The sequence below is a fragment of the Vulpes vulpes genome, chromosome 15, assembly GCF_048418805.1.
Source record: "Vulpes vulpes isolate BD-2025 chromosome 15, VulVul3, whole genome shotgun sequence".
Lineage (NCBI taxonomy): Eukaryota > Metazoa > Chordata > Mammalia > Carnivora > Canidae > Vulpes > Vulpes vulpes.
This window is the reverse complement of record NC_132794.1, coordinates 12598915-12625084: the sequence shown is the minus strand read 5'-3', so window position 1 is coordinate 12625084 and position 26170 is coordinate 12598915. Positions and strand designations below refer to the sequence as shown.

The 26170-nt window shown below is 49.2% G+C and overlaps 1 protein-coding gene across 2 annotated transcripts in view; it reads left to right on the top strand.

The window, feature by feature from the left end:
* The window catches only part of HUNK (hormonally up-regulated Neu-associated kinase), a 105376-nt gene extending 85219 nt beyond the window's left edge, over positions 1-20157 (top strand). For both annotated transcript variants that reach the window (XM_025985129.2, XM_072740853.1), the window contains exons 7-11: positions 933-1095; positions 5481-5564; positions 11157-11204; positions 15687-15867; positions 16846-20157. In XM_025985129.2, coding sequence (XP_025840914.2) covers positions 933-1095; positions 5481-5564; positions 11157-11204; positions 15687-15867; positions 16846-17504 — 1135 coding nt within the window. In that variant the 3' untranslated portion in view covers positions 17505-20157. The remainder of the gene's footprint in view (positions 1-932; positions 1096-5480; positions 5565-11156; positions 11205-15686; positions 15868-16845) is intronic.
* Positions 20158-26170: the final 6013 nt, after the last annotated feature.

The following is a 26170-nucleotide window of genomic DNA, read 5'->3' as shown; positions in this document are numbered from 1 at the left end:
ATGAATTTACTTCCTCTGTTCCCCACTGGAATGTAGTCTCCATGAGACAGGGACTTGTGGAAGGAATGATTAAATGAATGAGTGGATGAGTGGATACATGAATGGCAGGCATGCATTTCTTCCTAAGGAGTTTATCTTCATAATACTCCTGTGAAGAAGCTTTGATCTATCCTCTGAGAGCACCCCACTTTATAGCCAAGCCCCTAATTCCCTCTTTGTGAACGTGGGATTGCACACTGTTTCTTTTAACGCAGTCTGGGTTGGCCCCTAAATGTGCTCCATTCCCAGCCCAACTTAGACCCAACTCAAGTGTAGGTTCTACCCATGTCCAATAAACACATTTTTAGAAAAGAATGCCAGATTGTAAAGAAATTTGAGGGGCATTGGGGGAAATTTGAATATAATCTAGATATTAGAGAATCCTAAGAAATTATTTAAAAATTATTAAATTATTGGGTGTGTGGACAGTATTGGGATTCTGCGGGAGATGTCCTTGGATCTTAAAGGTGCACACTGGGCTGTGTAAGAAAGAAAGGTCATGATGTCTGTGATTTAAAATACTTGAGCACTAAATAAGCTAACAAATAAATAAATAAATGAAGAAAATAGGGCCACTGTGTTAACAGTGGTGGATTCTGGTGTTGGGTGCACAAAGGGTACTTACACTATTCTCACTACTTTTCTGTGTGTGTGAGATCATTCCTAATAGCAAGTCAAGTGAATGAATGAATGGATGGATGGATGGATGGATGGGTGGATGGATGGGTGGATGGATGGATGGGTGGATGGATGGACACTTTTTCCATAGAGGCCCTGGTTGGTGTGGTGGAGAGGGGGTACTTTGTGCCTCTATGTTTGTGAGCATCCCTGAGGGGACCCCAGAGCCTCTCAGTGGAGATGAAGAGGTGACAGGTTCTCACTGTCCTGTGCAGGATTTCTCTGGAGGACCTGAGCCCGAGTGTGGTGCTTCACATGACGGAGAAGCTGGGCTATAAGAACAGTGACGTGATCAACACTGTGCTCTCCAACCGTGCCTGCCACATCCTTGCCATCTACTTCCTCTTAAACAAGAAACTCGAGCGCTATTTGTCAGGGGTGAGTGGGGCCCTAGTGGCAGTTTTGCTCTGCTTGCTGTGGAAAAAGGAGCTCTTACACCTAGAGTATTTCTCACTTGCTGACACTTGATCTGAGCTGTTAATTTAAATTAGTGGGAGGCTGAGTTTCTGAATGTGGGATAAAATAGTAGCCAAACCTGCTTCTCAGGTAGCTAGTGCTTTTTATCTGAGGTGTTTTTCAAATATCCTCCCACAGAGTGAAGCCCTGGGCAGCTCTATGAGAGACTCAAGCCACTTTTCCCTTCATTTTCTCTGTTGCCTTTTCTGTCTACCTCTTAGCTCCTTGGGTTCCCATGGTAAAGGTGTTGGGGACTTCTGGGGTCATAAATGTTGGGGGGGCAGTGCCTCTCAGGTGATATCATCCCTGAAGCCTGATTTATGAGGAGGCCATTATTTATATTTACTTCTCTGGAAAGTAAAAATGAAATGGTGTTTTACTGGCTTGACCCCTGGTGCCTTCAGTCCGGGCATCAGAAGGTACAGGTGTCCTGTGCCACAGATGAGGTACAGCTGGGAGTCCTGCAAGCCGGGGGTGGGTAGTGGTTCCCTCATGCCTGGGTCACCTTTGTCCTCTGCCACAGGCAGTTCATATATGCCTGGGGAAGGGATTTCCGTGCTTCGGTATCTAGCTGTGACTAAATCATCTCTTTCCACTTAAAAATAATTCTGTGTAGAAAACTTGATCAAAAGCAGTGTGGTTCTCTATAAAACTCCTGTTTCTCCTACTTGGAGTAGTGGAGACGGGCCAGTTCTAACAGGAAGTCCACTGGGTAGAGAAATTCAGAATTGTCAAGGTGCCTGTTGGAGATTTGATTGCAAATCCACTGTCATGAAGGGTGACCCTCACCCTATGTGTGTATATGGCGCCTTGAGATCTGATAATGTGGGGCTATCACTGTTAGGAAGAAATTCATTTATTTATTTATTCATTTTTAAAAATTTTTGCTTATTTATTCATGAGAGACAGAGAAAGGCAGAGACACAGGCAGAGGGAGAAGCAGGCTCCCTGTAGGAAGCCTGATGCGGGACTCGATCCCAGGACCCCGGGATCACGGCCTGAGCCAAAGGCAGGGGCGCTCCACCACTGAGCCACCCAGGTGCCCCTAGGAAAACATTTAGAAAACAGAACATGAAGAACTTCTAGAGTTTTGTTCAGTGCTTTTTAACTTTTTTTTTCAGTGTAATTTAAAGTCATGTGATAGCCAACGCAGTGTTTCACAAAATTCCACTAAACAATAGGCTTAGAAGCCTTTTGTGAGGCTTCTGTGTTAGAGCTAAAGATGGAAATCCACCTACAATTGGGGAAATGCTTTTCTCCCTGCCGTGGCAGAAATGATCACACAATAACGCCCAGAAGACGAGATGGTCCGAGGGCATCTCTTTAGTAAATTGATTTGGGAGATGTGTAGAAAACATTGCTGAATAGAAGAAGAAGCTCATCGGGAGGTTTGTTAAATAGTTGGATGAGAGTGCAGATGTTTCTAAGCTGACTCAGCTTAGGGAATTTGCTGGATTTTGCTCCAACAGTTGAAATTATCCACAGAAGTACTTTTTGGGTGAATCGCCAAAGGAAAGATGTACACCAGGAGAAACATTCTCAACAGTAGAAGGCTTTTAAAAATAAGAACAGTGTGTTTTTTTATGGGATAAAATGTGCCCTGTATAAGCAGATAGGGACAGATATGCAGCTTTGACACTAGATGTTAGAGACGGTGTCACAGTTACAGGAAAGCTACTGCAGGAGAGAAGTTGGGGCCAGAAAGACAGGACCTTTGATGTGGTTTTTTTTTTTTTTTAATATTTATTGATTTATTTGAGAAAGAAAGAGTGTGCACGTACATGAGTGCCTCGGGGAAGGGCAGAGGAAGAGAGAGTCAAGTAGATTCCAAGCTGAGTATGCAGCCTGATGCAGGGCTCGACCTTACAATTCTGAAATCAGGACCTAAGCCAAAAACAAGAGTTGGACACTTAACCGACTGTGCCACCCAGATGCCCTAACACATTGTATTTTTTATATCACTTTATTATGTGATAGGAGTCAGAAAATCTCTTGTGCTGTGTCCAGGTTCTCTATTCTCTTGCAACAATGAACTTAAAAGATATTGGGCTCAAAGCTGCTTCCCATTTCCCTTTTTTTTTTTAAAAAAAAAAAGATTTTATTTATTTATTTGAAAGAGAGAGAGAGTACAGTGGGGAGGGGCAAAGGGAGAGGGAGAAGCAGGTTCCCCACTGAGTGGGGACCCTGACACGGGGCTCCATCCCAGGACCCCAGGAATCATGACCTGAGCCAAAGGCAGATAGATACTCAGCCAACTGAGCCACCCAGGCACCACCCATTTCTTTTTAATAAGAAGACCTCATGCCTCATGTTTCTTTCTTATTGTATCCCTTTAAATTCCTGTTTGATCTATGTTTTATAATGTGTGTCGTATATTAGTACAGTGGTATATGCTTCTAACTATAAATATGCATGTACTGTAGGTGCCTTCCTATACCTTTTTCACTTATATGGCATTCAAGGTCACACCATTTGGGGACCACTGTGGCAGAAGTTAGTAGTGAAGAATATAAATAGCTGTCAAGTAAAAGGGAACAAAAGAGGATCAACATGCTGATTTTTTTTTCAAATGAAGACTGTTGTTCAAATTAGTTTTAAAATTAGTTTTAAAAAAAGTGTCTCCATGAAGCTAACTATAAAATTCACAATTCCATATTTAAAGGATGAAATTGCTACTTTCCTAAATAAGCTAGCCTATTTCAACATTGTTTTGGCAGAACTTCTTTGGATGCCGATCGATTTATTTTTAAGTAATCTCTACACCCAACACGGGGCTTGAAATCACAACCCTGAGATCAAGAGTTGCATGCTCTACCAACTGAACCAGTGAGGCACCCCAAGGGACTTTATTATTTTTTAAAGGATTCATTTATTTTTAGACAGAGAGAGAGAAAGAGAGAAAACGCAGGGGCATGTGAGCAGAGGGAGGGGCGGAGGGAGAAGGAGAGAGAATCCCAAGCAGACTCCATACTGAGCGTGGAACCCGGCATGGAGCTTGACCTCCTGACCTTGAGATCAAGACCTGAGCCAAAACCAAGAGCCTGATGCTCAACCGACTGAGCCACTCAGGCACCCTGGGACTTTCAGTTTTAAAATATTTTCTTTCCTCTGTCCACCTCCACATCTACAGATACAAACTTCGGTTACTCACACTCTTCCTAAACAATCCCTGATGCTCTTAGGCTGTGTCTTGATTTGTCATTGTTTCTTGCCATCTGCTTGTTCTGCTCTTCCACTCTGCCCAGCATCGGGGTGGCATGCAAGTGTGGCAAAGCTGGGCTTGGCTTTGTTTACTGAGCATGTTCCCTGGAAACTCAGCGAATGTATTTCTCGCTGGAGAAGGTTTTTACTTTATTGTGTCTGTTTTGCACTTAACCCTTCAATCATGGGGCGTACCTGGTCTGAGAACCAATGCCTAGGCGAGGGGCTGCTTTTAACTTGAGTGAATTAATCCCCGCAAACAGCTGCAGCTGGTCTGCTCCGTAATTTCCACACATCGCTAATTTAATTGCACAGTACGCACTGTCCCAACTATTAATCTCATCAACCAATTACCAAACAACCCATGTATAATTTTAAAACCAAAACTAGTGAATGAAAAAGTAAAATACATACCTTATTTGCCATTTCTCCCTTTTGTCTCCCAGTTCTCATTTCTTCTTCCTAAAACCAAGAAGTGTGGATTTTGTGTGGGAGCCTTTAAGGCCACTCCGTGAATATCTGTTGGCTGGTAAATTAATTAGTCATTTAATTTGCCCGTCTCCAGACAGGATCGCACCTTAGTCATGCACCTACATCTCTTAGATAACAGTTTTCCATCATCTTTAAACTGTATTATGAATGTGCTGTGACTCACTGGGTGGACAGGCAGACGAGGGCTGTTTTTCAATAAGCCAATAAGCAAGATCTATATCCTGTTTAGCAGGTCAATGAAATAAGTTATTCTTTCTAGCTCACATAATTGGTTTCTGCTTTCACATCTTAGAATAGACTTCATTGCATGGATGAAAAAAACTGAGACCAGCAAGGAGTGGCGACGTGCCCAGGGCTAACTGGCCCTGTCCTGCCAGAGCCAGTAACAGAAGTCAGCTGCCTGCCCCTGGGTCTGGGGCTCTCCCAGAGGCCCACATCCTGCCTGCAGGCCACCCTTGGACGAGGCTTTGCATCACAATTAACTGGCTTGCCAACCACTTTCGGCACTTTCTCAGCCAAGTGCTGTTTTGAAAATTAATGACTGCTTAGTGGATGTTTCTATTTCCTGTGAGTTAAGCCCTGCTTTTTTCCCCTCCTTCTCCTCTGACATCCAGAAATCTGACATCCAGGACAGCGTTTGCTACAAGACCCAGCTCTACCAGATAGAAAAGTGCAGGCCCACCAAGGAGCCCTATGAGGTGAGTGACCCCCCCGGAGCAAAAGCCAGGTTTGCTTAGGAAGAGTGGATTTCCATTTTGAGAGCAGAATGGAAAGGAAACAAATGATTGTGGGACAAAAGACAAATATTTACTTGCTTAAATGAGTCCCCCCCAAAATGGTTTACAGTCAAGCCACTATCAGTTAGATTGTGGTTCTCAGCTGTGGCCATGCATTAGAATCATCGGGGAGCATTTTTTTAAAAGACTTTATTTACTTATTCATGAGAGACACAGAAAGAGAGAGAGAGAGAGAGAGAGAGAGGCAAAGACACAGGCAGAGGGAAAAGCAGGCTCCATGCCGGAGCCCGATGTGGGACTCGATCCCGGGACTCCAGGATCACGCCCTAGGCTGAGGGCAGGTGCTAAACCACTGAGCCACCCAGGGATCTCCATCTGGGAGCATTTAAACATCTGAATGCCCAGACTGCACCTCAGACCACTTCCCCTGAATCTCATGTCTCAGGGCAGGGGAGCTGAAGGGCGGCGGGGCGGGGGTGGGGGGCCGGTGTCAGGATTTTTAAAGCTCCCTGGCTTATTCCATCGAGTGGCCAAGGTTGGAAACCATTGTCAGGGCTTCAAAAGGTAAAAGTGAGATGCTCAAAAGTATGCATGAGTGTAATACTTGGCACCAGAAGGAGACAGTAAAATGAAGGACAGGGAAAGGTTTTGGGGGAAAGCAAGCTTTTCCAGGCACCTGTTCCTGGCAACTTGATGCTACATAGTGCATAACTAAGAGAAAATACCAAGATTCTTTGATTTCAGAGTAAAAACTGGTATCATGTGGCAAGTCATACCAAATACTTGGTGCTTGTGAAGAGACTGTGCCTGGGAAAGCCGGATCCGGGGTGAGGGGCACAGGATGAGGGTACCCCCCCACCCACCCTTCAAGGACTCCTCACTGGACACTTAGTCAGATGCAGCTCCTTTGCCTTCTCCCCAATTTTCCCGGGAATCTGCTTGATTTCCCCTCCGGAGCCTCTGCCACGTGTCCCCGGAATGGTTCCATTTGATCAAAAGGGGAGCCTTCCTCCGTGCCCTGCGTGAGGCCTGCCCGCTTCCCTCTTCCCTTTATGGATCAGTTTACATCCTGATTGCACGAGCCGGGCCTGACCCCAGGGAAGGCAGATCTTCCCCGGTTTTTCTTGAGCAAAGGCTGAGTGAGGCCATGGATGGTGACTGAGCATCATGCCAGGATCCTCAACAGCGACGGGGAGCACCGGGGCATGGCCCAGGCCAGTCCAGTGACACAGGTGACAGGAGAGCCGAGCTACCAGGCACCACATGTAAATGTGACGGGAGCCAGGGGAAGGCCAGGCCTGAGCATCGAGGTAGGGCAGGATGAGTGGCACGGCTGTCGCATCTGGGCACAGCCAAGGGACGGTGAGATTGAAGGCGATGGAGAGGAGGAGCCCCCTGCACCCTGGCCAAGGAAACCAGCAGGGATGACAGGGGCGGCCTGGGAGCATGCAGGAGACGCTGCAGGGAATGGCGGCAGGGAGACCATGGGAAAGGTCATGTCTAAAATGGTCAGTGGTGTCAGCTGAGCAGTTAGCTGTCCTGGGGGTCTAACAGGGACCGGGTTGTGGGAGTGGCAAAAGCAAAAAGAGATTGCATGGGTTTCAGAAGAGGAAGAAGGGAAGTGAAGACAGTGAGCGTAGACCTCTCTGTTGGTGGCTCTGACAGTGAAGAGCAGGAGAGGCCATGCCATGGCCTCTGCTGGAAGGATGCCGGGGTTGGGGAGGATCGAGGGCAGGGAAATTGGGGGGAACTCCAGAGATGGCTGGGGCTGGGGGTGGGGGCTTGGCCTTGACCCCAGGCTGGAGGCCTCCTTCCTCTGAACCAGGCTGCAGCACCAGCATGATGAGGATGGGGATAAGCTGGCGGGGGGGCGGGGGGGCCGGCAGTGGCAGTGCATCAAGGCCAAGCTGCAAGCCCATGCATGGCTTTCAGGCTGAGGGCAGGAGGGTCCCCTGAGCTCCAGAGCCCTCTGGCTAATTACTCACTGCGTGAGCGAGGGTCTCTCATCAGGCATGCCCAGAACCCCCTGACCCCCAGTGTCTGTCTCTAAATGGCATCCCTACCCCTCAGTACAGAGCAGAAACCCAGGGGTTACTCTTCCTCACCCCTGGAGCAGGTTATGCCGGCTTGACTCCTAAACCTCTCAAACCCTGTCCGGCCCCTCCATCCCTATCCATCCCAGCCCTGGATGTCTGCTGCAGCCCTAACTGGTTGCCCCCCCTTCCCCATGAATGTCTGGCTCTCACCTCTCCATATGCCAGCCAGAGCTGAGCCGTCCACACTCAGATGGGATCCCATCGCTTCCCTGCTCCAAACCTTCGAAGGCTTCCTTAACCTGGAAGGCAAAGTTGGTACCATGGCCACCGGATTAGACTGGCATCTGCTTGCCTCTCCAGTCTTGTTCCCCGGACCCCACATGCAGCCCAGCTTCTAGCTGTATGCTCAGTCCCACGGGGCCTCCAGACTTCTGTGCTCTCTTGGCTGCCAGCACTGTGCACACCCTGTCCCCTCTTCCAGAATGTTCCCCTCACCTCTCTTTGCTGAGTGATATCTTCTACCTTCAGATTCCAAGGCAGGGTCAGTTCCTCCTGGATCCCTGCCATTCTCCGTGCTCTGCCTTTGGGTCCCGGCTCTCCACAGGCCATCACGCCCCATTCTGCATCCTAGAGCTTGTCCCATTTGCACGTTTTGTTTGCACGGGAGTGTTTGACCCACACCTCTCTCCCACTCTGGACCCTGATTTCCAGAAGAGCAGAGGCCTTGTCCCTTTTGCTCCTCACGATATCCCTAGAATCTACATGATGCCTGGCATGCGGTAGGTGCTCAGCAAATATTTGCCAAATGAACACATGAAAGAATCAAATGGACCTTGACCTGGGTCTCCAGGTAGAATTGGGACCATAAGGGGAGAAGGTGGAATGATCCAGGTGGGACACCTCGCTTGACTGAAGCCAGGGTGAGGGCACACCTGCAGCCTAGCACCCATGTCCCATCATCGTTACCAGGTGTCCGTGCCCTAAGGCAGGCAGGGACATCTCCTGGTCACTTGCTTGGAGGTTGTCGCCTCAGCTGGGGTACAGATGATGTAGGATTCACCATAAGACTCCCTTGCTTCTTGGTCTGCATCTGGCTTTTCTTTTTTTTTTTTTTTTTTTTACGATTTTATTTATTTATTGGACAGAGAGAGAGAGATTGAGCACACAAGCAGGAGGAGCAGGTGAGGGAGAGAGAGAAGCAGACTCCCACTGAGCAGGGAGTTTGATGGTGGGGGGCTCCATCCCAGGACCCTGGGATCATGACCTGAGCCATAGGTAGAGGTAGACCTGTAACTGACTGAGCCACCCAGGTGCCCCTGCATTTGACTCTTAAGCGACTCAAGTAACAGCACCCACAGATGCACCAAGTGCCCGATGTGTGTGCCCAAGTGGCCTCTGAGCCACTTTGCTGATGCCTGTGTCCGTAGTTGCCTTGTGATTGTTTGAGAGCGTCTGTGATGGGAAAGGGGCCCCCTTTTTTTTTTCACCCAGATCATTTTTCTCGGGTGATTATCTCATTTGGCCTGAAAACACACGGCAAGCGTCTTAAACATTTGTTGAAATATTTAACAGTTAGGGTTTAAACAGGAACACTAATGGGAAAAGAGCATTTCAATTTTCTATGATCCATTTGTTTTCTCCAAACGGTAGTGGTACTTGGACTAATTAAATTACAGGCCATTACTAGATTATCCAACCCGCCTCTGTTGGAACCCGGGGAATGGAGTGGGGCCAGTTAGAAAAAGTGTTCGGAAGATCTGAAAGGGCCCAGAGTTTCTAGGTAAAAGCCCACTCAGAGCCTTTGTGGGCTTCTTTGCAGTTGCCATCAGCTGGTCCAGGAGAAGACACCAGGAGGTGGATGGGCTTCAGGTCGCACACAAGCTGGCCAGGGAGGTGGCTCCATGACGTGTCCCTGCCCCGGGAGGGAGTGTGGCCCCTTCTTTCTTCTCAGTCCCAGTTCTTTTTTCCTCCTAGGAGACAAAGAGCTGAATTAAATTGAAAAAACTTCCCCTTTGGGATCACAGTGCTGTTCTTGTACGACTTCACTAACTTCCTTGAAAAGGTGGCAAATATGTCTGTGAAAGTGGGACACATGTCTCATCTAAGAACATTTCGAGCATGTGCTCCAGGGATTCCTTTTCCTGAAAAAATAAATAAAATAAAATAAAATAAAATAAAATAAAATAAAATAAAATAAAATAAAATTAAATTAAATTAAAAAATAAAAAATAAAAATAAAAATAAAAATAAAAAAATAAAATAAGGCCCTGGAGGATGGTGGGGTGGAGGAGGGACAGTCATCATTTTCCCACTGGCTTATTAAATAAAACCCCATAGAACCATAGGCTGTTTTTGTTAAAATCTTTGGGGGGAAAAAAAAAAAGGTGAATGTCCAGAGCAACGCAAAATCGAGCTCAGAGGGCTTCTCTGTAGAGCAGAGTCACATGGCAGCCTTGGAAGAGTGCCATGCAGGGGGCTGGCAGGGGGATCGGATCAGCCTGCTGGGGCTGCCGTCCCGTCACACAGCGTCACACCGAGGGTGGCTCACCCGGCCGTGATTCACCATCTCTCAGTTCCAGAGGCCAGAAGTCCGAGATCAAGCCTGGTTCCCTTCCAGGGCTGTGAGGGGAGAACCTGTCCTGTGCCACCTGGCTACTAGGGGCTACAGGGATCTTTGGAGTCCCCCACTTTGGGCTTCTTCAGCTTATAGCACCGCCCTGATCTTCTCTGTGTGTGCATCTCTGCGCCAGTTTCCCCCTTTTTTTATGAGAATACCAGTCCCATTGCATTGGGGCTGGACGACCTCTGTAAAGGTGACTGCCCAACAGGCCCCCTCCTCAAGGGCAAAGGACAGTGTGCTTTCCCACGCCCTTCCCCCCCCCCCCCCCAGCCTCAAAGTGGACACGATCGGCCTGTCCTAACCCTGTCTTCCACGAAGGTCACATTGTGAGGTCCTGGGGGTTATGAATTTGGGGGGAATGCAATTCAACCCATCCCAGGGGCAGTAACTTTAAAGGTAAGATATTAAAATGTTCGTTTGGCATCTTGTGTCAAACCTAGGCAACTTGTAAAAATAAAGTTTGGAATCTGATCAGACCATCTGTGCTGTTGGAAATCAGAATGGTAGTTACCTTTGGGGACTGGGAGAGGACAGGGGTGGGGGTGGGAGGGACTTCTAGGTGCTGCCAGTTGGGTTCTGTATCTTGATCTGGGTGCTGCTTTCAGGCATGTTTTTGCTCTTGGAGAAAATGCACTCATTGAACCGCTTCCTCACCAGTAGAGCATTCCCTCGTTATGTGTCTTAGATTTTAATAAAAAACTTACCTAGAAAAGCTATTCAGTGCATGAATTCGAACATCTGCTGCCGACGTGCATGATGGTTTAGGAGTTTGGTTTCTTGCCTCTAAACATTGAAACCAATCATTCTCAATCAGAGCTGCAAGTGATAGGGGATAGAGTTTCGGGGATAAACAGCAGGTACATCTTCTTAAATTGTTGTAAATGTTGCTTTTCATAGGCCTCCCTGGACACCTGGACAAGAGACCTTGAATTCCATGCTGTGCAGGTAAGAGCTTGGGGAGTTATGATGGATTAGTCTGAGTTCTCCAGGGAGAACCAACAAACTGTGTGTGTGCATGTGTCTCATGCTTGGATACCCAGGGGAAGAGTGGATGTACCAGCTCAGTCCCAAGGCCTTCTGGAAGCAGAATTCCTTCTTCCTCAGGACACTTCAGTCTTTTTCTCTTGTGGCCTTCAACTGATTACATGAGGCCCACCCCTATTGTGGAGGGTCATCCTCTTTACTCAAAGCCACATCTTAAAAAAAAATACCCTCACAACAACATCTAGATTGCTGTTGGATCAAACACTGGGCACCGTGGCCTAGCCAGGTTGACACTTGAAATTCACATCTCTGCTCAGGGCTCTGGATTCTACAGACCCCCACTCAGTCCTGAATTAGAATGCAGGATCCAAAATGAGTGGGTTTATCAGAATCCCCTCAGATCAGACTGGTGCTTTCTATGTTTAGTTGACCATTTTTTTATTGTCTTGCCTTTCTGCGTTCGTGCATCTACCTGTATGAGAAGTGAGCCTTGCAGCAGTCCAGAGCTTCAGGGGCCTCACTTAGGAACCGAGCCCTCTTTTTCTCAACTCTGTTGTGTTTTTCCTGTGACAGATTCAGTTCTCTGTGACTTTCCCAAAGCCACCAGCAAGCACCTTCCGGGCCCCTGGGCCATCCCAGGTGTTCCCTGTCCACACCCGGCTCTGATGTTCCAAACGATCAGATGAGGTTAGCTCATCCTCACAGGGACACCGGGCCTTCAGAAGAGGCCATGCTGAGCTGGACTCGATAGTTCTACAAAGAAAACAACTCCAGCTCACCTCCAGACCCCAGGCTCTTCTGCTAAGCATTCTGCTCTGTGGTCAGCTTCCACCATGTGAGGGGCAGGGCAACTCTCCAGGGCAACAGTTCTCCCAGCAGCCTGGGGTGGTGAAGAGGTGTGGCTGCACCTGTGCCTTTCAGATCATGAAGCAGATAAGATGTGAGGCTCGTTTTTAATCCTTGAAGAGCATACTTGTGGTTGCAGATCGGAAGACACTTCTCTCAAGGGGAAGTGACTTGCTGAAGGTCACCCTGCTGCACCCGAGGACCAAAACTAGGGAGAAAGGGGGAGGGGTCCCACTCTGGAACCCAGGAGGCTGGAGTCCCAGAGACGAGTCTGAAGGAACCGGCCCTGGGGCTCAGCTCTCAGAGGCTGAGGACCTGCTTTTCCTCCTGTAGACCTCGCCCTCCAGGAGCCCAGTGCACCATTGCTCACTAGCTCTCTTCTGTCACACAGTCCTGACCCTGAAAGAGCTTTGGGTAGACAGTCCAGTCCACATCTTCAAAGTGCCCAGCTTTGTAAATGGCCATGCACACGTGCAGTGGGTGGCAAGTGGTTTAAAGGAAACCGGAAGCTGTTTCATGGGGGGCTTGCTTGTGGGGCCTCATGGGGTCCCCTCTCTGATCTGCCTTCGGGAGTTTGGGGTGGGGGGGCGGTGGGTGTGGAGAGCGTGTGAGAATCAGAAGAAAGTCAAAGAGGCCGTGCAGGCAGCAGCATTGCTGGGAGGAGAGCGTGGGAGTGGGTGTAGGCATGCCGAAGGGGGAGCAGAGCGAGTCCCTCTGCAGATCTGTTTCTGTTACATAAGGCAGTGTAGCATCCTGCTCCCCGGAAGATCTCTTGTGGAGAAAATAGGGTGTGCAAATGGAAAGGTACACTTGGATGGTCGGCTGCATTTGGTCACCTGTGCTCAGGGGGCACTGAGACTGGCCGGGGGTACACACACAGTTTCTCGTGTGGACTGTTGACCCATCCACACGGACTGATCCAGCAGTTCTCCTCAGCCTGGATCTGTTGGGTGGTGAATTCTTGGTATCCCCCTAAGAAACAGGTCACCGTGAAATCACTCATTCTTTTGGGCTGGAGAAGGACGTTCTCCCAACAAAGGGGGCTTTGGGAGAAAACACCAGGGTGCAGGATTCTAGAATTAAGTTCTGCAAGGTGACCCTAGCAGGTGTCCTCTTTCCATTCCTCCCATCCTTCTACCGCTACAGCGGCTTTCTGTTTGATGCCAAATATCCCTTTGTCAGTTACCAGGAGAGATTTCTAGAGCCATCCTTGGGCTCTTTCTACAGAAAATTCATGCCTGGCACACCTCTCAGTGCTAATGAACTCTAGTTGGGTGGCAGTACTGACCCCCAGAAACTTTGCATCGGGATCCTTTGGCTTTTGAGAACCTAGAGAGTTGAGAAGGAGCCAAGATGAAGCCATGAAGCCAGGCATTCCCCTAAAGAGTAGGGATCACAGAACACCCCAAAGGAAGCAGATCTCATCATTCTGGAAAACAGTCCTGAAAAGGAGGGAACTGCGATTTTGTCTTTTCTTCCAAAGACCGTTTTTTACAGTGTTTCATAGAAGTGCATCCGATTGCCTTTGTGCTGTTTAAAGTATAAACAGTAGAACTCATGACTTTTCTCATAAAAACGGAGGGAGAAAGAACAGCACGAGAGGAGGAGATTTTTGCCAGACTTTTCAGGATGAGCCTGGCATGTCCCCTCTGATGCTTGGGGCACGGGGAGTGTGAACGCTCACTCCCGTTGGCCTTAGGGGAGCAAAGTTTGGCTGTTGGCGTCTTCAGGGAAATAGGGAGAAGGAAATAGTGGAAGATTGTGGCCTTGACCGAGATGGGCTGGAGCAGACGTCACAGTCGGGTCCCCCTTCGTAGCGTCCTGCATAATGACCTGGAGCGCAAGCCTCCTCTTGGGATCCCCGATGCCGACCTGGAGCCCTGGGGCCACAGCCTGGTCCCTGTCCCCCACCAGCCCCAGTGCGGCTGCCTTGCTCCTGCCCGGCCCTGCCCCAGGCTTCCAGAGGGTGTGCGGAGGCAAGGGTGGAGAACACCCACTTTGTGGGAATCTGAGTTTTCACCCAGCTCCTGGGTGAATTATTTAACCGCTCCTGGCTGTTCCCTGGTCTTGTGAGAGAAGATGCCAGGTCTTGTTTTGTTGTGGGCCGTGCTCTCAGGAGTAACCCCCAGCACCCCAAGTCCCCCACCCCCAATCTCTGAGGACACAGGGGAAGGAGTTTGCAGAGCTGTTTCTCCTTTCTTCCCCCTCAGCCCTCCACTGGGAACAGACTTGCAGCCCTAAGGAGCTGCGGCCCTCACGGTGACCCCCCGCCCCCCACCCCGCCTCGGCCTGGCACCCCCACTTGCAATTCTTCCCTGCCATCTTCTCCCACCCGCCAGCTGGGTGTAATGAACCCCAATCCATTAAAGCTTTGAAAATCCTCATTGGAAAGGGCTGTTAGAGCACCAGCAGAGGCTTCCTTAAGAAGCTTTTCAAGAGCATCAATGAAAAATGGATGAGCTCTCTTGAATTGCAAATGCTCTTAACATTTAAGGCAAACCTGTGAAACTGTCTTTTTTTTTCCCCCCTCACTGGTGGTGGGGTCAGGAATTCAGTCACCTCTGTGAAACAGTAAACATCAAACACTCTTTAGGGCTAGAGAAGGAACGTCTGAGCTGAAGCACCCTTCCCAGAAGCTCGAACTTCATTCTCATTCAGTTTGGTTTTCACTGGCTTTTTTTTTTTTTTCTAACATTTCAGTAACTATTTATTAAGCCTTCTCTTTGTGCCTGGCTTTATGCCAGAGGCTGTGGGGTCGAAACTACATAAAACAGTAAAATTCACTCCTGTCAAAGGGATTATAATACAGTTCAGTAAAGGCAAGACTTAGAGCAAAAATGGCCAAGTCGTGCCACTTTTAAGCGTATTGGCGAGGGCTCGCGTGACCAAGGATGCAGAAGGGTCAGAAACACCCAGGATGGCTCAGGGCCCTCTGGGCTTGCTGTCTACCTCCTTGGCTTGACTGAACGCACAGGAGTAGATGTGAAGATGGAAATGGTTGCATTTCATTTGCAAAGTTGCCTTTGCGAAACCACTGCTGTGGGCAAAATCTTAGGCCTCTGCTTTAAAGATTTTTTTTTTAATTTATTCATGAGAGACACAGAGAGGCAGAAACATAGGCAGAGGGAGAAGCAGGCTCCCTCTGGGGAGCCCAGTGCTGGACTCCATCCCAGGACTCTGGGATCACGCCCTGAGCCGAAGGCAAACACTCAACTGCTGAGCCACCCAGGCGCCCCAGGTCCCTGCTTTAAATAAGACCACAGATTTCTAGAAGTCCACATGCACTTTGCCTTTGTTCCTTCAGCTTGTTCTGGAACAGTTGGCCTCCTAGGGGTGAGCTCGCCCTTGCTGGAGCACCTGGGAACAGTGCCGTGCAGGGAGCTGGGGATGATGGAAGCCTGCCTGTGGCCCAGGGAGAGGGAGGTGGGTCCCTGGAGCATCCTTCGGGCCTTAGCTGTCCTGTTGTTTGACACGCAGTTGAGAACAGAGATTTGAGAGGCTGGGCTTTCTCAGATCTACTTGGACGACTCTTCAAAGGGGAGCCACATTGTGTATTTTTGCGTGTGTCTGAGTACGTGTGTTTACTTTGACTTGAAGGATGAAAAGCCCAAAGAACAAGAGAAAAGAGGAGATTTGCTTCATCGGCCGTTTTCCAAGAAGTTGGACAAGAACCTGCCCTCACACAAACAGCCCTCTCCCTCTCTCATCACACAGATTCAGAACACCAAAGCTCTGCTGAAGGACCGGAAGGCCCCCAAGTCTGGCTTCCCCGACAAAGGTGGGTCAGAAACACCCAGGATGGCTCAGGGCCCTCTGGGCTTGCTGTCTACCTCCTTGGCTTGACTGAACGCACAGGAGTAGACATGAAGATGGAAGTGGTTGCATTTCATTTGCAAAGTTGCCTTGGCTACCATCTAGGCCGCTGGTGTTGGGCTGCTCAGTCACTGTGCGTCCTTCTTGGGTGGCTGTGTGGGCCCCTGGGGCACACACAATCCCTGTGCCTGTGGGAAAGCTGTGAGCATGCCCAGGGAACCCAAGGACAGTCAGGGTCTGGACCGTGTGCTGTCAGCCAGCTGGGCAAGCGGGGTTTGGGAAAGCAGAGGCAGGGTGCACTATATTGTGGGAGCAGAGACAGGGTATGTGGTATTGTGGGAGCAGAGATTGGGGCACAGATTATTTCAGGGATAGAGATTAGGATGCAGGAGTAGAGACCGGGGTGCATAGTATTATGGAACAAGGGGCAGGTGTTGAGGTTTTTTTTTTTTTTTTAAGATTTTATTTACTTATTCATGAGAGACACAGAGGCAGAGATACAGGTAGAGGGAGAAGTAGGCTCCCCGCAGGGAGCCTGATGCAAGACTCGATCCCAGGACCCTGGGATCACAACCTGAGCCAAAGGCAGATGCTCAACCACTGAGCCACCCAGGCTCCCCTGTCCCTCTTTTATTCAAAGACTCATTGGCAGGGTCCAGAATTTTAAGCAACCAAAGGAGAACAGGTGTTAAGGTGGCACCATGGGCAGGTTAGAACTTAGGAGGCCTCTTGTCACTGGCCTCAGGGGCTTGCTGTCCCCTCTGTCCTAGAGGGAGCATGTGGTTCCCTGTGGGGGCCTCCGGACGTGGGGTGCTTTGCTTCATGGTGTCCTCTGGCCTCCCCAGCAAAGGTCCCTCTCGGTCAGGAGGCCACAGCGGCCAGGGGAGGGCCGTTCGCACTGTTTCCGTGGCTTTCACGATTTTCTTTGCTTTTTCGGACACAGATGCCTTCGGCTGCCGCAATATTTTCCGCAAAGCCTCAGATTCCAATTGTGTGGCTTCATCTTCCATGGAATTCATCCCCGTCCCACCCCCCAGGACCCCCAGGATTGTCAAGAGACCAGAGCCCCCCGTGCAGGGCCCTGGGGGTGCTGGCGTCCCCCCCAAGGAAGACCCCCTGGTGCTGGATATGGTGCGTTCCTTCGAGTCCGTGGATCGCGAGGACCACACTGAACCACCGTCCCCGTCTCATCACTACAGAATCCTAGGCTCACCGGGGGGCCTGGCCCGTGGGAATCCTGGGGAGCGGACGCTCTCCCCGGCCCTGCTGCCCGGAAGCCTGTCCCCTCTGCAGACCCCTCTGCATCCCACTCTGGTCTCCTTTGCTCATGAGGAGAAGAACAGCCCCCCAAAGGAGGAGGGCATGTGTCCCCCACCTCCAGCTCCCAACAGCGGCGGCACGCAGCCCCTGGGGAGCCCAAATTGCGTGAAAAGCCGAGGCCGGTTCCCCATGATGGGCATAGGACAGATGTTGCGGAAGCGACAGCAGAGCCTGCAGCCCCCCGCAGACCGGCCCCTGGAGGCCAGCATGCCCCCGCTGCAGCCCATGGCCCCCGTGAGCCTCTCCTTCGATGTGCCCGACGGGGTCAAAGGCCAGTGCTAACCTGGGCCACTGGCAGGATTCTGGGGATTTCGGAAGAAAGCGATGACCAGAGCTCCACGCACGATTTGGGGTGTGAAGATCAGAAGGCCTCTTGGGAGCCTCCTTTGAGGTCTCCTCCCCTCCTGCCGTGCCCTGTCCCGACTGTGAACAGCTGAAACCCGCAGACCCAAAGCCTGCATAACCCGGCCTTGCGCAGGGACCCCGGAGATGCTGCGCTTTACCAGGAGGGCTGGCTACAGGTGCAGTCTCAATCGTTCATGTCCTCCATCCGCCTGCCTCCCCCTGCCCGGGGCCTGCTGCTGGGTGGAAACCGTGCATCGGCCCCTCGGCTCCTCACATCACGGCCTGTTGCGAGATCTTTCCTCACTTTTTGCTCTGTGTGTGCCTCTCAGGACTGTGGCTTCTCAGCAGTCGGCCAGTCACACGGTGGCTCCTCCTGCAGGCCACGCAACCTTTCCTCTCGCAGGGGTGAATCCCTGCAGGCCCGAGGAGCCGGTGACTCAACTGCTAGAGCTCAGGCACCTCAGAGGAGGACAGGCCACAGCCTCCGCCAGCGGCACCAGCCCCTCTGTGCAGGCAGGGGCAGCCGGGCAGACACGGAGCCAGACCACGGGCAGCCCAATGAAAGGAAAAGGCCAAAGGGGACATGCATTTGCCATCTTCTTATTTTGGTTGAAACTTGCTAAGCGTTGAATTATCTTTTCCAAAGATGATTTTCCCCCCTTTATGTGATGTCAGAGCGAAGTAGCATAATTTAAAAACCCCTGGATGGGGAGATGAGAAGCGATCCTACCAAACTCCTGTTTTTTAGAGAAGATAGGCATGGAGGGCCTCAGCCCCCCCCCCCCCGCCCCCGTGATGTTTTCAGTGGCTGGCGGCCTGCCGTGGGCCGCAGGAAGGCACGATCGCCGCTGGCCCCTGCGTTTCTCCCGCCCTATCAAGGCAGCCTCATCCTTCTGGAAGGCATGGGACATGCTTACAGTTGGTTCTTTAGGAAGAGAGAAAATGCTAAGGCTGGATGTGGGTGCATTCGGAAGGCACCGTTCATTACCTCTGCCCAGCGCAGTTTTCACGCTGCCAAGGAAACAAGTGTGGTTTAGAGCTGAACTAGTTTGCTATAAGCTGCGAGCAGCCTCGCCCGGCAGCGAGCACATTCGGATGCGGCACCGCGGCTTCTCGGAGGAAGGCAGCGTCCCTCCAACGTGCTTTGAGTCCACGTTCTGTTTTCACACCTTTTGCCAAGGCTCGAACCAAAGATGCGTCTCCGGTTCTGTGTCTGCGCCATCCCGTGTGCACATTTTGCAGATCCCAGTGTTGTGTGACCGTGGCTAGCAGGGGGCCTGGTGGGGCCGTCTCCACATGGGGCCTGGGCCCTGGCGCTGGGCGGGGGCCGCTCAGTCAGGAGCAAAATTGGAACAAAAAGAACACAGCAGCATGGGTTAGAGAGCGGTTAGCTCAGGAGACAGGTCACTCAGCGGCTTGGGGTCTTCAGCTCCTTGCCGAGTGCAGGCATGAGCAGAACCCACAGCTGTGATCACCCCCAGGCGAGGCCTCTCCGCCCCCTGATTCCGAAACAGGCCGTGGCCCTGGGGAGTGGCAAAGCCTGCCTTCATTTCCACTGGCAGCCCACCCGGGCCAGAGAGCCATGGGGTGGTTCTTCATCTTGTCTCATTTCGCAATGGTGACCTCCGTCGGCCCCACACGTTTCTGACTGAGCAAGGAAACGGTGGATACTTGGCTGACCCTGGAAGCCACCGAGATGCCCAGTCCTGGCTGACCCTTGACAAGACCCGGAGCTGCTGCTTCCCCCTTATTGGGGTCATCCCGGCTCTGGGGCCTGTTTAGAAGGAGTCAGGCTCCAGGTTGTCGGTGTTCCTCCTTTGTATGGCTCCAGACCGGGTTCCAGAACTTTCCATCGAAAATGGAGCTTGCTAAGCAGAAAGAAGAAACGCCTCTGAAAAAAACCTCTCCAAGTGACGTGAAGCGTGTGGTTTTGGATCAGTGAAGGAACCTTTTTTGAACATGGTTGCTAGCTGCAGGTGTCCCGCTCTGCAGGTTTGCAGGCTGTGTCCTTGTGCCTTGTGAACATCTATCCCTTTATGTCTCTTTCTTGTATTGTACTTTCCTTGAGAACATGAGTGTCTTCCTGTATCGCGGATTAGCTCATCGGGCATGTTTTCTGTTCCTCGATTCCAGCTGTCATAGGACTAACCGTGTCACCATCGGTAACTTGAACTGTGAACTCAGGTTTATTCCAGACCCAGTGAGAGGTGAGGGGGGAGTGAGGAAAGGAGAGGGTCAACTGTAGTTTTTTGTATGTGAGCATCTGACAAATCTATGAAACCGAGTGAAAGAAGAAATGTTAAATTCTTTATTATTTTATTATATTTATATGGGAAACTTGACCGTCCCTTTGGTAAGTACAGAGTATGTTGTCTGTTTGACCCGTGACTGTCTCTCATTAGCCTGTGCCCATGACCTCAGTCAGCCTGTAGTTACGGACGGAAATGACTGACCTGTCACCGTGTAAAGTCCAGGAGGAAAAGTCGACTGTAATTGTGCGATTTGGTCGTAAGTAAGGACTGTATTTATGTCACCATTATTAAATATATGTACTTTTGTAATGACTGTGAAATACACTTTTCCCTCTCTCTGACTGCTTTGTTTATTTGCATCGGATAAATCTTAACCCACTGAGTGCTTTGCAGTAGTTGGGCTGCCCTCTAGGTAAAATCCTTGGCCCCACCGCTGACCGGATACAAGTGGGAATTGGGGCACAGGACATTTGAAGTCATCATCTGGTCCTGTATCACCGCTTCATTTTACTTGCAGCAGGTGTACGATCTACAGAATTCTTACCTGACCAACGTACAGCAACCAGTGGTTCAAGACAAATGAGCATTTTTTTCTCCTTTAGCGGTTCAGGATCTCTCTTGGAGGCTCTGAAAATGGCACATGAAGAATGACAATCTATGAACATTGCCTCTAGCTTTTGTCCTTGCATTAAGGATGGGTGAGGGGGTGGAGGAAGAAGGGTGGTGAGGTGGGATGGGAGGGTTGGATTGTTCCAGTTCTGGCTTCATTCATCACAGTTTGCAAAAAGCTTTTCGTATAGACCACCTTGCCTAAAGCCTTGTGTTCCCTGTATGGTGTGGCTCAGAGGATGGCGTGGTGGAAGTGCACACGAAGCACCCTGAAGTTTGATGGGGTTGGGGTGCCACAATGAGTACCTGGTTTTGGTGATGCTATCTTCTCATAGGGGTCAGAACATTCTAGAACAGAAAGGGACCTGAGATTATGTGCTTTGACCCCAATCCTCTTGAAGAAGAGAAAACGGGGTCCTGGATGGTTTAAGAGCTCCCCAGAGTCCCTAAGTGAGCTGGTCCCAGAGCTGGTCTGGGATACCGAGCTCCTCCCTGAGCACACAGAACTCAGAGTGTGACCATCATGAACAGAGTGGAGAGTCAACAGCAGATCAAGCTGTCATTGCAACAGGTATCTCTGAGGTCCTCACATAGACCGGGTCTTTGCAGTCTCAGGTCATTATCAGAATTGCATGGCTTCTTAAGATTCTGTGCATAATGCCCTTTCCACCACCCACCACCGACTCTTGAGGCTGGAGAAAGACTTTCTTTCTCAACAGATCTTCCAAGTGAGGAGCAACCCCTGGCTGGAAGTCTTTGTTATCTGCATTAGCTGTTAAAAGGCCGTTGGGTTTTACTAGATTAAATCAATAAAACATTTTCTAAGTAGCCGTGTCATAAAATGAAGCGAATTCAGAAAGAGCGCAAGACTGATATTTTTAGGGGGGGGGGTCCGGAAGCCTCTCGGTTATTATAGTTGTTTTCTATGTAGGACCCTCTATGTGCTACAGGCACAGTGAGAATAATTCAGAGCAGTACTGGGAGCTGGTTCAATTTAATGTCATCACTTCTCAATGAAAGGAGCATATTTCCTGAGTAGTAAATGAGTGCATTATTTGTGGCAGCTTTTTCGTCAAGGGAGCTTTTCAGACATCTGGTTCCAAAGATGAATGGGGTATATATTTGAACTTCTTTTCTGTCGACCTGTTTTTGTGACACACACACTTATCTCCGAGATCGGATGTCTGTGGCACCAAGGGACTGGGGTGGGGCCAGGATGGGGAGTATTTCAACCTTTGCGATCCCCTTCCACGGTATATCTACTTCTGAGCTGGTGTGTGGATGAGGCATTTGGGGCAACCAGCTCCAGCAGCATAGAGGAGCTTGGTGTGGAGCAAACCCAGGGGTCAGCTGGAACTTTAATGGTGTAAAAAACAAACAATGTCATGTCTCAAAGAAGACAATGCCAGGAAATGCATTACTCTCAGGTGGAAGGAAGAAATGGGTCCGGCTTCAGGGCCCGAGCTAGTTACACAACATATTCCCTGCTCAGAAGATGACCCATTAGCTATTTTAAAAGGAAAGTCTTTGGCTGGTATTATAAACCCTCAGGAATAACGTCTTCTTTATAGGCCTTGTTACCAGAGCCAGCCGGAAAGGACAGGATGTGAGCCTGGAACAAGGCTTCTTGCCCAAAGTTAGGTGGTGAATTCGTGGCACGTGTGAGAGGAGAATGCCTCTGTGACTCTTTCATCAGTGTTCACTTCTCTGGCAACCCAACCTGTTGGGTTTATTTCTCACACAAATTTTGATGCAGTTTGGCCAACTCCAGAGCAGCCGTCTTCCATGTGGTGACTCAAGGATCCAGGCTGCCTTGCCCTCGTGGCTCCATCCACTCAACATAGTTCTGTGGCTGCTGTGGCAGAGGAAGGGTGAGCTGGAGGGCTTTCCCCTGCCCTTGAGTGTTTGAGGGCTAAAATGAGGCGTTCCTGTGAGCAAGAGGCTGAGAAATATGGGGCCATGTAGGGATATTTGGGGTACAGTTCCTGTTTCTGCCCCAGGGAAAGTAAGGATACCTACACTTAATAGGCCCCTGAAACTGGACTGGTCTTCTCCATAGTTACACAGCTATGGCACCTCTTAGTATGTACGGATTATTGGTTTTAAATAAAGGGATAAGCATTGTTGCTTATTAATGTTTCATTTAATTTAAGGGGGAAGTGTTATGGGCTGGATTGTACCCCCCCAAAATTCATATATTAAAGCCTTAACTCCCAGGACTTCAGTATATGGTTGTCTTTGGAGATAAGGGCCTTTAAAGAGGGGAGTTAAAATAACTCCACTGTTAGGGTGGGACCTAGTCCAGTCTGACTGGTGACCTTATAAGATGAAAAAATTTGGACACTTAGAGGGATACTAGACAGAGAAAAGACCATGTGAGACCATGAGACAAGGAGAAAGTCCTCAGGAGAAACCAAACCTGCCAACACCTTGATCCTGGACTTCCAGCCTTTAGAACTAAAAAGAAAGAAATTTCTGCTAAGCTGCCCAGTCTGTGGCACTTTGTTATGGCAGCCCTAAAAGACCAACACAGTGAGGAGGCCAGATAGGAATATTTACACATTCCACAAATCTGACAAATTTTGTCCCATTTGCTGTATCCCACTTATATTTTCTTACAACTAAATCACAGAATATCCTTTTTTTTAGTAGTATTATTTTTTATTCTGCAGTGAAATCTCACCTTTCCAAGTGTTCCCTGTTGCTCAGCCCTATGGCAGTTGTTTTCAAGAATATGTCTTCCTTTAATCCAGAGACATACAAACTTTTTCTGTAAAGGGCCAGGTAGTAAATATTTTATGCTTAGGCCAGGTAGTAAATATTTTATGTTTAGGGGCTGACCATGTAGTCTGTCATATATTCTTTGTGTTTGCAGTTTTGGGGTTGTTTTCTCTACAACCCTTTACACGTGTGGAAATGATTCTTACCTGGTGGGCACATAAAAACAGGCCACTGCAGACGGGGCCCTGAGGTCTCAGGTTGTAACCTTCCTGAGAACCCTGGAAAGTGGTCCTGTTGCCACCGACAACGTGAGTGTAAGTAGTTTGGCTCACACAAGCAGAACTTCAGCCACATGCTACAGGTGTTCGTTTTAGGAACTTGCCACTTGTAAAAAAGAGAAAGCTCCTCCTGTGATATCTGGGCTCGTAGGTGTTCAGAAGGAGTCCTCATTAATAGCAATGAACCAGCGAAGGGTCCAGGGGCAAGGATTTAACCTAAGGAAATTTGGAGGTGAGGAGAGACTGGCCTTTCTCTTTGCTGCCCTTTCCTGTATCACTTTAGGTGGATCTCCAGAGTTGGTTGCCCTCAACAGGCATGGCAGTGCTTCAGGAAAGCTGTCCCTGTCACAAGTCTGCCACTGCCATGGAGTTCACAACCTCAGATTCATTCCTGCCTTCATCTGCGCAGGAGCATGGCTATGGGGTGCAAATAATTTTCCATTCAAGCCATGTCCCCTTTCTCTCTGTGAATGGCCTCTCAAAAATGGGTTCTTATTGCTTATAAAGAAAGAGCTTCCTGAAAGTCTTAGGGAACAAGCCTAAATCTAGAGCAGATGTGACGCTGGATGATGCCTCATAGACGAATCATCGCCATTACTCACTCCTGAATGATGCGGTGTCATGCCAGGCTGGACAAGTGTCCCCTTTACTGAAAGATGAATCGTGTCATCTGAATCAGCTCCAAAGAGCCCATTCAGAGTCCTTCCCACCCATGACCACTTCAATTATATGAACCATTCTCACTTCCAGAACATTCGGGCCCAAGTCACAGAATCACGGGGATTTTGGGAGTCACCCAGTCCTAAGCTCGGTCCCCTGGAATTTGGGGGCAGTCCTTGAAGAACACCAAGAAACGTGGGTTCTTAGAATAAGCACAAAACAACTTCATGGAGCAGAGTTTTTATAACTCACTGCTAATTTAAATTTTATTATTATTATTATTATTATTATTATTATTTTTACTTACAACTAACGTGTCATGTATTCAGCTACAATATCAGTGTGAGTCTTGTGAGTCCAACCCTCATTGTACTCTCTGCTTTGGATAGTTCAGGGAATAATTTTTATTTTTTATTTATTTTTATATTTTTTAAAGATTTTATTTATTCATGAGAGACACAGAGAGAGAGAGAGAGAGAGGCAGAGACACAGGCAGAGGGAGAAGCAGGCTCCATGCAGGGAGCCCGACGTGGGACTCGATCCCGGGACTCCAGGATCATGCCCTGAGCCGAAAGCAGCACTAAACTGCTGAGCCACTGGGCTGCCCCAAGAGAATAAGTTTTAAAGGCAGAAGTCAGGGCCAACCTTCCTCATTTACATTGATTTACATGAGGTATTTGACACCAAAATGGAGAAATGATACATTGAAGAAGTCATAATTTGGCAGTGGCAATGTCTGCCTCCATGGTCAGTTTTCTTTCCACTATCCCTGGCAAAGACCCCAGAGTAAAAGGAAGGCTGAGGCTGTTTAGGGATGTCATAATTTTGGGTCTACTTGCTCCCCTTTCGATTTTTGGGCCACATAATGGATATGTGATGATAATAGAAAAAAGGAAACTGATTTGTGAGGAGTGTTTGAAGGGAGAGGGTACGTATAAGTGCTTTCTCCACCTTCCCAAGCCTCATTTGTCTTGCCTGCCTTTGAGTACTCCTAGGTATACATGTTGTAGCACTGACTATAATACTTGTTAACACATTGCTCTGTCCTCAGGGCTCTGGGACACTGTCTCACTCATCTTTGTATCTATGACCAGTGATCTAAACACATGGATGAATGGATTAATGGTGAATAGGTGGGTGGATGGGTGAGTGGATAATGGATGAATGGATGGGTAGGTGGATGGATGGTAGATGGATAGTGGTAGATGAGCGGATGGATGGGTGGGTGGGGAGATAAAGGGATGAGTGAGTGGATGGGAGGTGGATAGCGGTGGATGAGTGGGTGGTTGGATTGGATGGGTGAATGATAAATAGTGGATGGATAGGTGGGTGGGTGGCTGGGGAGATGAATGGACGGGGGTGTGGATGGTAGATGGATAGTGGTAGATGAGTGGCTGGTTGGATGGATGGGTGACTGGGTGGGTGGGAAGATGAATGGATGGGGTGAGTGGTTGGATAGATGGGTGGTTGGATTAAATGATGAAATGAATAGGAATGAGAGTAAATGCTAAGAGTGGTTACATGACTTAGATTAGTGGATGGCTGAAGGGCACTTAAGAACAAGGGAAATAATTCCAAGAATAAGCCCTCAAATACTTTTTAAACATAAAAATGAAGAGCCTGGGAAATAAATAGGGCACAAGTACTTCATGAAATGGGCAAAAGACATGAAGAGAAATCTCACAGAGGAAGACATGGACATGGCCAACAAGCACATGAGAAAATGCTCTGCATCACTTGCCATCAGGGAAATACAAATCAAAACCACAATGAGATACCACCTCACACCAGTGAGAATGGGGAAAATTAACAAGGCAGGAAACAACAAATGTTGGAGAGGATGCGGAGAAAAGGGAACCCTCTTACACTGTTGGTGGGAATGTGAACTGGTGCAGCCACTCTGGAAATCTGTGTGGAGGTTCCTCAAAGAGTTAAAAATAGACCTGCCCTACGACCCAGCAATTGCACTGTTGGGGATTTACCCCAAAGATTCAGATGCAATGAAACATCGGGACACCTGCACCCCGATGTTTCTATCAGCAATGTCCACAATAGCCAAACTGTGGAAGGAGCCTCGGTGTCC